The sequence below is a fragment of the Pinus tabuliformis genome, chromosome 7 (assembly GCF_031772625.1).
Source record: "Pinus tabuliformis cultivar Carrire ecotype Pingquan chromosome 7, CPIR1, whole genome shotgun sequence".
NCBI lineage: Eukaryota > Viridiplantae > Streptophyta > Pinopsida > Pinales > Pinaceae > Pinus > Pinus tabuliformis.
The window spans coordinates 180,893,909-180,907,432 of NC_142293.1; the positions used below are offsets into that span (position 1 = coordinate 180,893,909).

The 13,524-nt window shown below is 36.7% G+C and overlaps 1 protein-coding gene across 1 annotated transcript; it reads right to left on the bottom strand.

Annotated features, from left to right (window-relative positions):
• Positions 1–481: 481 nt before the first annotated feature.
• Positions 482–10,706, bottom strand: LOC149246451 (glycerophosphodiester phosphodiesterase GDPDL1-like). The gene is made up of 8 exons (XM_089441576.1): positions 10,673–10,706; positions 2,937–3,293; positions 2,695–2,736; positions 2,228–2,542; positions 1,867–1,979; positions 1,272–1,751; positions 1,047–1,170; positions 482–600 (listed from the first exon to the last, which is right to left on the bottom strand). Exons 1-8 carry the CDS (start codon positions 10,704–10,706, stop codon positions 482–484), a joined length of 1,584 nt encoding a protein of 527 aa, XP_089297702.1.
• Between the last annotated feature and the right edge of the window lie 2,818 nt (positions 10,707–13,524).

Consider the following 13,524-nt stretch of genomic DNA (forward strand, 5'->3'; position numbering starts at 1 on the left):
CACTTTCCAGTTAGCCAACGCACAACGAACTTCATATGATTTCATGTAAAAAATGTTATGAAACCCCAAGAATTTCATAAAGCTTGCAGTATCTTATGAAGGAGAAGGGAAAAAACCATGATATGGCATTACTTTACAGTAACTCCAAGCCATAACAGATTCCCAGATGAACAAAGAAAAAGATATATCATATATTATGGGATTGGCTTTGAAACTTACAGCTTCATGATATCTCTATTCCTGCGGTTGCCTGGTCGACTGGACATGGTATTCAATTGAATTCAAAACCCAACTGTGCCTTTCCGAGGTATTAAAGATTTAGTTGGGGCATGCAGCCTATAATCCACCACAGCGTTCCAAAAGATCCTTTCCGCTTACAATAACCTTTTCTTCAATACGTGACCAAAAAATTAAGAAGCACAGAACTTTAAACCAGAACAAATGAAATTATTGACTAAATTATATATGAAGTGGCAAAATACTACATCTCAGCAATGTTAGGATGGTAGATCCTATTCATAAAACGAATAGCTGGTGGTGTGAATGGATAAGCAGTTGATAATTCCACATAAACCATCCACACTCCATCTTGGTAAAGACCTAATTAGATCATGACAAACAGTGAATTCTTCTTAGCATCCCAGCAATCTACTCATTACAAAATTAAACAATGCCATTAAGACTTAACAATAAGTAAATTCATATATGAACTCAGGGATTGAGACAAAAGCCGAAGCAAACAACCTACATGCAAAATGGCAATGGGTTGTGCCAGCGCTAAGAGATATGTACAAATTTTCCAATCTTTTCCACTGGGAAAACTTTAGCAATGTAATTTTTTCCTGAAGTAGCTCAGCTTGTCACCTAGAATAATTCGAGAGAAAAAGAAAACAGTTAACTCTCAGTTCATTCTAGCTTCAATACAATGTAACCTAATTTACTAAATTATTTTCCCTGGCGTGGGGTATTTCCTATTATAACTAACAGAATCCAGGTCTCTAATAAACCCAAAAGAAAACAAGAAAAGCAATGGAATTCTAACTTACTGTGTCGAGGTCCCATGAACTCCACATAGAAATTATTGCTTGAATCCTCTACATTCTTCATTTTAAAGCCTTTCATCATACTGCCCATTGACCAACACTTTCCAGTTAGCCAACGCACAACGAACTTCGTATGATTTCATGTAAAAAATGTTATGAAACAGAAAACTCTGTTCAGATTCTCGGATGCATGATGAATTGTTTGTGTTGCCTCCCATACATATATACAGTAAAGTATAAACCATAGACTAAAAGGATAGACTGACTGAAGCAAAAGACAACAGACTGCACAAGAATGAATTTGAAATCCACAGTCAATGCACACTTAAGCAGGAATAGAGGAATGGAAGCCAGCCAGAGAAGAAAGACGAAAACTGACATATTATAGAGGTGCAGTCGCTGGACAATATCTGTGTACCCTACAAGAAATGACTGAGAAGCCAGGAAAATCACATTCCTCATTAATATTACGGCATGAGAAAATGTTTTCATCTCTTCAATGGTAGAATCTGGAATGCTGATAGCAGTTTCGTCCACAACATAAACAAGCTTAAATTTTGTAAGTTGCTTGAACTCTGTTAGCACAGCATTTTCATCAGATTGTATCATGATTCTATTGGTCATGTTGTTGTAACCACTCTTAGTTAGAGCTGAAATAATGGGCTCCATGATACTAAGATTCCTTTTCAATGATATAGCTCGTGCATTCTGTGAAAAAAAGCAAGAAACAAGATACACTTTATAGTATCATGAGTTAACATTTATTTCATGAGCTAGTTTATATTTAACTCTTCATATTTCTAATCAGATTGAAGAACTGTACCTCTATGTTGATGATAACATGAACATTTCCTTGACTCTCTGCAAACTCTAAAAAGGCAGACAGATTTCTTAGAAGATTATAACCCTCTATATTAAACGGGCTGTAAATGTTTGCTGCACAGTACAAGAAATTCATATCACAGTATTACATCAGTTGCCCTCTGAAATACTAAACCTGTTATATTTTAGCAGAGCTAAAGTTCTCCATTATTATTGATAAAAAGAGGGAGAAGTTAGCAATGTACTATCATTTGAGGAACAATTCAAATGATTACACTTTTGAAACTTTGGAAATTAACAGGTGTGCGAGGAAGAGATTTTCTATTATTTTGACTGTTTCAGCCAGCATGGATTAGACTTACGTGTCAAGCTTTGAATTTCATTCCATGTGAGATCAAACGTGAAGATGCCTGGCCGGTTATTTGGGGTATCTAGCACCATTTTGTTGATGCCTGGTACGGTTGTTAAGCGAGATGGATAAAACACTGAATTTGATACGATATTTGTTCCTATCATAAGGTCTGGTGATTCCCTACAGATAGGAACACCATATTTTGTTATTTGAACAGAGCAATCAATGTAGTCAGCTCCATCTCTTATTGCAGCCTGATAGGCAATATCCGTACAACCTGGGTAGTCACCGCTAGCTCCATTGTGAGAAATTATTAATGGTTTTCCTGGAACCACCAGTTGAAGCACAGTTAATGTTAGCAGTCCATGTACAGTACTCCAGAATTTCAATATTTCCAGCAGCAACTATATCAAAGAGCTAAACGACGCAGTTAAAAAATGGCTAAAAGGCAAGCAGGATATGAAGTGAACTGTGCACCTGCGTTGGAGGATGTACTGACATTGCTCTGAGCATAGCAAGTTGTATTGTCATTAATCCACAGAAATCCAGTGAGTTTATAGTTTTAAGAATCTTGATCAACAAAGAAATATATTCAGAAAGAGATACATACTTATTATTATAAAAACATTCTGGCCTTGAAAGACATAAGAAGAATTATAGCCCTACATGGGTAGGGGATTGTACAAATTGATGGAGGTTAAGTAGCAAGAAAGCCATACCTATAGCCTCTGACGCTGTTACAGAGAAATCGGTTAGGATGCCATCAACTGTGAAATTCTTGTTGTCCACGAACTGAAGATATTCCCTTATTGGATCATAGCTATAATTGTAGCTCATGCCATATTCATCATTGGCAAAATTAGCAGCAAATATTTCCAGCCCTGCAGAGTGTGCATCTTGTACAATACTTGTAGGTGCTTGTAAATATAAGTTTGTACCGACAGGCCAAATGTAGTCCTTTGGAACCATGATTCCAACAGCAAATGTCTTCACAAATGTTAAATTTTTTACGAGGGAACCATATGTTGCATTCGTTGATGGGTCCACATCTTCTTTGCCCAGAAGCATCAGTATTACTCAGATGTAATGGCAATTAGCTGTCTTTTATCACGATCTGCCACTAAAAGATGAGTTTTCTAACCTAAAATGATTATCATATGTATTATCTCACCCTATTTCAATGTCCGTGATAATGTTATGAAAAGCAATATAATATTGAAAAGCAATAAATCATATTATTGAAAAGCAATATATCAGTCATATATAAAATAATAATATTATTACAAATAGTAACATATGATATATTTTGATAATATAAAGTTATAACACGTGAAACGAGATCTTCTAAGTGATTTATTGATAGAACAACCACGTGTACCGAAATTTCTTCGCCAGATGCCTAACACATTCATTTCTATGTGTCCATAGGATCTTGGCTTGTTCTTCATGTAAGCTATTAGTACAATAGCATAGAAAAGACAATAGCTACAGTCCACGAGCGCTTACGCATTAAGTGAAATAAAAAACGCTGGGAGAAGAGGTGGGCTAGGATAAATACCTGAAATTTCATTACTTATGTGCTTCGTGTTTGCTCGCTAAACAAACACGACTGTGCAACTCATTCATCCCCTCCAGCCATTCATCTTTCGAATCTGCAAAAACTGAATGAAGTCGGGCTCCTGGCAAGGAGCAGTATAAGGTTCATTATGAGCCTTTCATTGGCCTTCCATTGGGTACTTGTGAAGTTGCTAAGGTCTCTGTGAAAGGGAGTGGTGCTGTTAAGAAGCAGCAGAAGAAATGTGTGAAGCGGAATAGGAAGTCGGGTGCAGCGTCAGCTAAAAGATGAACTTATGTTTATGGAGAATGATGAGGCTGGTTTCATTGAGAATAGTCTCAAATTGATTAAGGGTGCAGCCTTGGGGAGTGGTGTTGTTAAGAAGCAGCAGAAGAAATGTTCTGCTTTGCTACTGTTAAGAAGCAATAGAAGAAAAGTAGAAGAAATGTGTGAAGTAGAATAGGAAGCCGAAATGTGTGAAGAGGAACAAGAATTCCCCTGTAGTATCAGTGAAAAGATGAGCTTATGCTTATGGTGAATGATGAGGCAGCTAAAAGATGAGCTTATGCTTATGGAGAATGATGAAGCTGGTTTTGTTGAGAACAGTCTCAAATTGATTAAGGGGCCAGACTTGGTGGAGAATACGCATAAGCATAAGCTGATGGAGCCGCACTGAATGCCAATGGAGCTGTAAAATTCAGTAAGTACCAACAACCCCAAAAAATTTAAGATGTTTTGTTTACAGTTTTGAAATTTTGATGCTTTCAACAAATATGTAAACTTATGTAAACTTCTGAATGGAAATTGATCATTCTGCAGAAAATTAGAATTCAAAATGTTGTGAATTAATATCCTGAAAAAATGAGATGAGATATATTACATGTAGAAGGTCAAAAATACTGAGTGGTAATTTCACCTTAAGAAGCAGGCCTCCATCCAGGAAGCAGACCTGCGTCTTGGAGAGTGGTTAATCTCACAGGCAGAACGTCTTCGACCAACGTCTTGGACAGTGGTTAATATCACAGGAAGAACGCCTTTGACCAAACGTCTTGGACAGTGGATCTCCTCCCTCAAAGCAAACCTGCATCTTAAGTGCCATGGGTTATTCTCCTCCCTCACAGGGCGAAACAGGTTTGATAAATAGTTCTGGTAAAGACAGTGGAAATAGGTTTGATGAACAGAACAGTTTCGATATTAGTTTGCCACTTGTATCCTCATGCATAACCATGCCACTTGTTTTATTTTCTGTATATCTATGAGATCACTAAAAAAGCAATATTAATCTCTAGCATTTGTACCTATCGAATTAATGTTAACATTAAAACAAGCCCGTTGACGGTTAGCGAGAATGCACCGGGCTTAAAAGGAATTTAAGCTATGCTCGAGCCTCTTCCGCCTCACGAAGAGGCCAAATAAGATGGCAAAGTCTCAGGTGGAAATGTAACTTAGGCTATCTCGGCACATCCCCGCACAGGGCATTTGCAAACTTTATGATAAACACCGAATAACACCGGGCAGCGACAAAGAACTAATGTTAACTCAGACCAATTCGATTACTATATTCCCTGCCGAATGCCAGATGGCAGGGACTAATAAGAAGAACGCCACTATTTTTGACAAGAAATAAAAGTATTGGTAATATGTTGGAGTTGTACTTCATAGGTTTTGTGCTCAAATGTCATTAGCATCGTTTCGGTGCATCCAATTTTTGATCGCCCAACCATAGCCATGTGGCACCTTTCAATAGGGACACATGGCGCCCATTCATTAGGCTATTTGGCACCACATTAGCTACCACCAAGGCTGCCAACTCATACAGTCTACTTTTTCAATCTGTCCATGTGTCATCTGCAAAATTTGTCATGTCATCCATAGATAGTGTCATGTCAATGTTGATTTTGACCTTTGACTTTTTACCTATTGTCGTAAGACTTCAAAATGTGATAACTTTCACACACAGAGTCAATTTGATGTGATTCAAATTGTGTTGGAATCATCTTATCGAGTTGTTCGACATGACCCTATTTCCATCAAATTTTGGAGACTTTGAATTTTATGCCTTTTTAGGATCCTCCTGGATCAATCCTCCCTACTGAGAGGCTTTTGGACCTCTAAAATGATATTAATAAAAAAACTAAGTGTGGGATATTCCTCCCCACTTGCCCATTATTTGTCCACCGTGCTCTATATACCCTGGTCATCATAAAAAATTGTATAATAATTATGACAACTGAAACCATATTGTTAGTCATCTGCAATTTCCCACATCCTTTTGCATGTGTTACTTCAACCACTATCCATGTACAACACATTAGTAACATTAACAAATATAAAGATGTTAATAAAAATGAACTAACATGTTTGATCCTATTGACATATTCCCATGACAAATTCCCTTATTCTAGAATGCTTGTTTATCCACCTTTGCAGATATGAGTGAAACTGTTTTGCTCATGTTCACAGGCCTCTTCAACTACCCTGTGGTTACCAATGAATAATCATTCGTCATTTGATGAGCTTAGATGACATATTCTATGTCATCCTTAAAAAGGTGATATTTGTGTGCCTTCTTGTAGTAGATAGCCTTCCCGTCGAACAAGGACTTCCAAGAACAATTCCATAAATATCCAATCGAACCAAATCTAGTTCAAATTCATCCACAAATCTAGATGTAATATCAAATATAAGGTTACACTTCTCAGTTACCTGCATCTTAGTGTTGTTAAATACCCATTCAAGTGGATATGTTTTAGGATACGGTGTTGTTACCAAATTTGGCTTCCTAACAACCGCCTTGGATACCATATTAGCTTGAGATATAATGTCAAACGAAGTATCTATTTTAACATGCTTAGTTACCACCCTTATATGAAAGATTTCATTCCTCTTTCTTGTTGAAATTAAAGACGAAATAGAAGAACCAAAGCCAACATGTGAAGACAATATACCTTTCAAACCCATAGTTGTGATTTGTGCCTTAACGCTAGTGTTTGATCCCAGATCTTGTTGGACTGTTGTTGCCACCTTTTGATCTCCCTTCCTATCTCGAAACCATTTAGGCCTCAGCTCTAGATTTATCTTTCAACAATGATCATCATTGTGTCCCTCTTTCATGCAATGGGAACAAGAAAGTTTCGCATCGCTATTCTTCACAGAAGTTATTCCTTTTGGCTTCTCCTCTCCTTTTCTTTTGTCGCTTTTCAATAAACTATCTTCCACATAGACTCCACCACATTATTTCCCTACTTCAATGTAGGTCTCTTGTACACAAACCTAATCCAGGTTAGATGGATTCAACAAAAAAATAATATTATGGATATAACCATGCAAACTACCAATATACTTCAAAAGATTCTCTTGCATATTAAGTGGAATATTTAAATCTAATTCCTTTTTCCTAAACTCTTTTGTAAAGTTTTACACACTATCACCTTTATGTTGTCGCATATATTTACATTTTATTATTGCTTTGTGATCATGTTCCAAAGGATAGAATTTCTTTTTCAATGTTGACGTAAATTCAAACCATGAGGAAAGAGTTTTACCTTCCCGAAGTCTAGTCTCCACCAAATTAACACAGTACCTTCCAATCGAAGCGAGGCTAACTAAGTGTTTACCTCTTCATCAATGATATACTTCACATGGTCATAGACTTCCATATGGTGAATCCAATTATCAAGCTTTCAGCATTAAGATCCCCATCATAAACTGGCAAGTCAAATTTAATGTCCAACTTCAGCAATGAATTCTTTGGCATAACTTTTCCATGAGCAGATGGAGGAGGAGAAGAAGGAGGTGAAGGGGGATTTTTTTTCGAATCACCTTCATTTCCCTCTTTAATATCCTTCCATTCTCAATACATTTCATCAATCATGGTCTTCATCGCCATGGTCTTCATGGTTGTTGCTGCATTTATTTTTAAATATTGGTTTGATTTCCCTTTAGTTTCAAATTTGGTTTTAATTCATTTCAGCATATTTAGTTACAAAGGTCAAGAAAAAAACATTGGTACCGAAAAAAAGTAGCCAATTGTTGACACTTATTTTTGAGATGTCAAATTTTTAATAGGCTACAAAATTCCTCACCTTTGTCATGTCTGGTTTCACCCCAATTGGACATCAGTAATATTGTTTTATTAGCTCTACGATCTTGTTTTTACTAAATGACCAAAAGGGGAGGACCACTAAGATATTTTGATTTATGCATTTAAGGCTACATCTATTATCTGAAGGAAACAAATGCACATGCTTATGATCATGTATATTTCACAAGATATTACCTTTGATGGTTTGATGATGTTTGGATTAGTCACACCTTTGTCATATTTATTTTGTCACCTCTACAATCAAAACACGCACATTAGTTAACATAATTGTAGGATTTACATCATTGATGAGTTACCATATTGCAAAAAGGATCATGGATATCATGTTTATTAAGAGACCATTTTGTGAAATTATTGTGCTACAAGGATGCTAATGCACATGCTATAAAGTGTTGTATTGCAAGTGATTAAGTGTTAAGGATTCTGAAAAAAAATGTGTTGCCATGTTACAAGGTTTCTGGTATCACAAAGTCCATGGATTAATATTTGGGAATAATTCTATGGTTATAAGTGCTCAATATCATAATTGTTACATTACATGAAAGTTATATGCATTGAAGGTTATCAAATATTATGATATGTATGGCACCTATTGTGGTAGCTCATGTGTATTTATGTGATGTGAAACATAGTTAAATATTTTAGTTTTTGTGAACTATGCATCAATATGGGACCTCTGTTGGGTTGGATAGAAAGGTTTTTACATTCCACATGATATGAATTAGATGATAATTGCTAATGTATAATGTTTGATATTGTGGAAAGAAATCATTTTTACATTTGGAACCCACCCTTCAACATTAAATGATGTGGTTGTATGATATGATTATTGCATGTGGTATAGGGTATATTTTTTTAGATTTAATTGTTTTAAAAAATTTGTGTTTACTACTTTAATTGCATAGCCTTGAATCCAATGAGCATGCACTATGAATTTAATGCAAATATAACAACATATATGGGGACTAATTTTGATCCATGGCTCGTATTCACAAATAGTTTTGAGTTTATTCTTCGCGTGTTTAGAATATAGGTTCATTTCGATTTTTTACGCAGTCTTGGACACATGATAGGTAAGCCTTTTAGTTAGTTATGCATTTCACTATGTATTTTTAACTGGTTCGTTAAATTATTTGTGTGTTTACTTTCCTTCTCCTCTTTTCATGCCTCTTTTCACACACCAATAATCTATTCCCAGTTGTTTACTATCCTAGTTCTAAAATGTTTCGTCATTTAACTTCTTGGTTTTCTTCAAATTAAAAGAAAAATAGGCTCTTCTCACCATCATACTATGACTATCCCTTGTTGGCCATTAAAGGTTGTATTTTCATACAAATGGCTTGGAATGTTTTATAAAAAAAGGGAAAACCCCATACATTATTATTCAAGCAAAATCCCCTTTACTGTGTTAGATTTTCTCACTTGTTCAATTTGAATTGCTATGGGATACTATAAAAAGTAGAGGAGACACCATGGAAATCGCATGATACTTTAAATTTTTTCACTATTGAAAATTTCTTGTTGTCCCTATGTATTCAGTTGCATGGAATTTTACAGGCCTCTTCTTGGTGTGCTATTACGAATTCCATTGCAATCATTTTGTGATATTACACTGAGAAAAAGATATATGTTACAAGGCCATTCATGGAAAAATTTCGTCTATAGTTACATTTTGTTCCCCTTAATGATTTCCATCTCTTCTCATTTCTTATTGTAGTCCCATCCTATGTCTCCCTAAATTCTCGCTCTCTACAAAGAAAAGGCCAAAAAATTACAAATTAAAACCCTCAATTTGGGGTAAATATGAAAACCTTGTTCAAACACTAACATAGTTTATTACCTTTTCAAAAGAAAAAAGAAATGAACGGGCACCCTCGTTGTATGAATTTTCCTTTGCAGTGATGAAATTTGAAAATAATGAAAGCAAAATGTTGGTTATAGCCCACTTTTAAGACAAAAAATCTATATCGTGGCATGGACCTTACTCAGGAAAGAAAGAAATAATAAATTACCTACAAAGAAGTAGGTTACGCAATGGTAATAGAATCATAGTTTTGGTTTGAATATCCCTCCTCCATTTTATTACATCTCCTTGTAAGCATATTTATGATTCTTTTTCTCAAGGAACATGAGAAGTGACTAGCCTTCGATTAAGTAAAGTTGATTTGTAGTAATTATAAAGTGAAATGAGTATTTTTTGGCTTCACCTGTCTTGTAATTATGAATATTGATTTTGATTTTTATAGAGATGATCCTGGGTTCTCGAGGATAGGGAAGAAGCTAGGAAGAAAAAATAGACCCCCAAGCTTGTGGGATTTTGGAAAAAACAAGAAAAAATTATTTCTCCCCATTTTAAGGTTGAATTTTTTTTTTTTTTTTTTTTTTTTTTTTTTTTAGATCTAGGATAATCGGTAACTGCTGAGAGTTATCCTGAGCAGGCCCAGGATCAAATCCAACTGGCTGCCACTATAAACCTAGGCTAGGTGCAACAGCCTGCAAGCCGCACACAATAGCAAATGAGTTCCATCACCTGGCGACCACGGGTCATCTTAACTTATGGTCTCCAAATGTGCCTTGTATTCCTCATGTCTATCAAAAGAGTTGAACCCCATCTTTAAGGCCTAATCCAAAGATACAAGAAATACCAAAGTATTGAACTCATAATGAACTTGTGAATGTTAATGATGGTTGTAATTCTATTGAAAATCTTCTTGAATGTAATAATAATGCCAGGGAACCCGGATGCGGGTGGCAATATGTTTACCAGCAATGGGCAGCTGGCATGACTTTGAAACCTGGCAGGACGGCCACACCAGGTGGCTCTGCCATACTTTAATGCCATTAAAGTTCGAGGTGAAGATTATGCAGAGAGGAGATGGCTTCGAGCGAGTGAACTTAATGGTTCTGTACGCAAGGTTGTTGGGTTTCGTAATGGAGGCCTCCAGAGAGTTCAGCATAGGGAACTACATAAATGCGCATCTGTGCCAGAATGAGAATGTCTGTGGTATTTTCATGCTCTGCTCTGAGAAAAGAGGAGAGGGTGAGATTTCTGAAGTTGTGAGCGGAGGCAGAGGCCACACCTCTGCTCAGGGGGCGCTCTATCGCTCTAAGCCAAGAACTCATAACCGGGTTCAGCTTTCAAATAGTGTGGTTCGGGGAGCTCAAGTTCTGTGTGGGGAAATTCGGTTTCACATCGTCAATCGCCCTCACGTTTCAAGGTTCATGGCGCCGAGACAGCGTGGAGTCCCGCGCAGAGGTGGTGTATGGGGTATTAGCAGAAGGGAGGAGGTCCAGGCAAGGGAAATTCCACCTTTGGCTATGGCTGCGCCTCCATCTTCTCCGTCAGAGGAATCGGACGAGCAAGATAGTCAAATGCATACCTCTAGTTTCACTTTCAGATGCCGGAAAAAGAGATCGAAGGTGTCTTTGCTAATCACTGTTATTGCGACTGAGGAAGAGGATGAAGATTCAGATAGCCAGGAGGAAGATGCTGGGGAGTTGGCTCAGGCTGGCATTACTCAAGAGAGGGCGGAAATTGGTAATGATAATCCTCCTCCAGGCGTAGTCAACCCTAAGGAGCATGCTCGTGTTTTGGGGCCGCTTCAACCGCCAGCATTCCCGCTGGGTTCCCGTCAGCCAGTGAACGAAGATGAAAATACACCAGAATTTGACAACAAAGCATAAGGTGAGCCTTCGAAGGCTAAATTTGTTGTTTTTGTTGCTGCACAGTGATTTGGTTTTGGAGTTTTGGAGGGGTCTCTTTCTTTCCGAGATGCCCAGTTTTTGCTTCAAGGGTAGCGGTATGCCCAGATTTCGCAGTGATTCCAGATCTCTGGAATCCCCTGTCATCCTACCCTCTAATGCCACCATGAATTCAGCAGCAAGGTGCGAGAGGCATGCAAAGGCTCTTAGGTTCTACGATTATGCTGCTGTTGTTCTTTTTGGAGGAATTTCTCTTGTAAGTCAGAGGACTAAATGCTGCTGTTTTGTCCATGCTCATTTCTATTGCATCTATCTTTGTAAATCAGGTAGCCTTGTGCACCTGTACTGCTTTTCAGATGGAGGGTGAAGTTATTCATCCTCAGAGGCCTGTTCCTCTCTCTGTAAATATTTTCTTTTTCTTAATATATTAGCTCAGTCTTTACGTAGAAAAAAAAATAATAATGCCAGGGAAACTGCTCCCAAAAATCTGCATCATGTTTCCAGATGTTCTCGCTCACCAGATACACATGCTTCTTCCACACCTTCTAGAGAACCTAATTTTAATGATCATTTAAAATATATTTCATCTCCTACCACTTCCAATAATGTTTATGATAGGTTTGTTTCTCCCTTAGGTTGTTATATTCATTGGACCTCGTCCTCTATCCACTTCCTCTGCCAAGACTAGTTTTATGAAGAATCTTCATCATAACATCACTCCAGAGTCAATCATTTATTTTATGGCCCCTACTTTAAATGGAAATATATATCAACATCAATTAGATACAATGGAGCCACACTTATTAATGAAAGGATTCCGAGCATAATCTAAGAACAAGTCATCTCCTTTTGCATAAAAGTTTTCACACAGATGGTGGATGTTTGACAGGGATTTTGATGGTGCATATATTTTCATGGTACATATATTTTGATGGTACTTATTTTGATGTTGTTTATCAACCTCATGGTTCCACAATTTTGGCCTTCTGATTGGGTATATGGACATTGTTTTGGACATAATTATGCACATAGACCCCATTATATATTTTAATGTTATGTTGATTTCATGGTGGGAACCTTTACGTCATGTATGCACATTTTATATATGGTGACTATCATGCATTTGATATATTATGTTGATTATGAGGTGAATAAATTCATGGAAGTGGGTCCTCCCCTTATTGATTCATTTCCTATTTTTAAGGAGGCCAAACATATTTGTCTTATGTTTTAAATAATTAAGCCTAGTTATACTTTAAAGGACTTTTATTTAAATTAAACAAATAGTTATGGAACTATTTTCGGAAGTTACGAAAATAAATTCAGGATGGAAAAGGAAGATGGATCTCTCAATGGAAACACAAGTTGGTATGATATAGTTTCATTCCTCAATTGGGTTACTAATTTTTTTCTTTGTTTAGTTATTTGTGACTCACAACAATTGATCTAAAGGGCTTATTTTGAATAGCAACATTGATAGAGGTCAATAATATTTCTTTTTTTCAAAAGTATCACAAATTTCAGTCACTGATGTTTTATATCTATTACAATTTTTGCCAATACTGATGTTGGCTCTTCCTGTAGTAGCATACCAGTCCTTGAACGTTCCTTTTGAGCTCACTGCAACAAGCCATCTTTAAATTTTTTTATTTATGTTTGTTAGTATTTTACCAATATGGTCTTGTAAAATAGTTCATTTGTTAAGAGGTTCCTTATGCAGACATTCAATATGCCCAGTTTGTGATCATCATATATGAAAATTACTCTTTTATACTCTTGATGAAGGATACTACAATATTTTTTCCATATTGTGTCCTAAACATTATGCATTGTTGGGCATGGAATACCCCCAAGGCATGTTTTGGGGTTTAAAGCCCAAGTTTTGACCAAGTCTTTTGTAAAGGCTCTACAATTTGTGGGCGTGGAGCACGAAGTCATAATAGAG

Bases quoted from the DNA above. Each gene is read 5' to 3' on its own strand.
- LOC149246451 (XM_089441576.1), bottom strand. From the start codon at position 10,706: ATGGCAGAGCCACCTGGTGTGGCCGTCCTGCCAG. The intron at 1,980-2,227 runs GTAAGTCTAATC...TGTACTGTGCAG, and splicing joins TGAAATTCAAAGCTTGACAC to CAAACATTTACAGCCCGTTT. The intron at 601-1,046 runs GTAAGTTAGAAT...TGATCTAATTAG, and splicing joins GTTCATGGGACCTCGACACA to GTCTTTACCAAGATGGAGTG.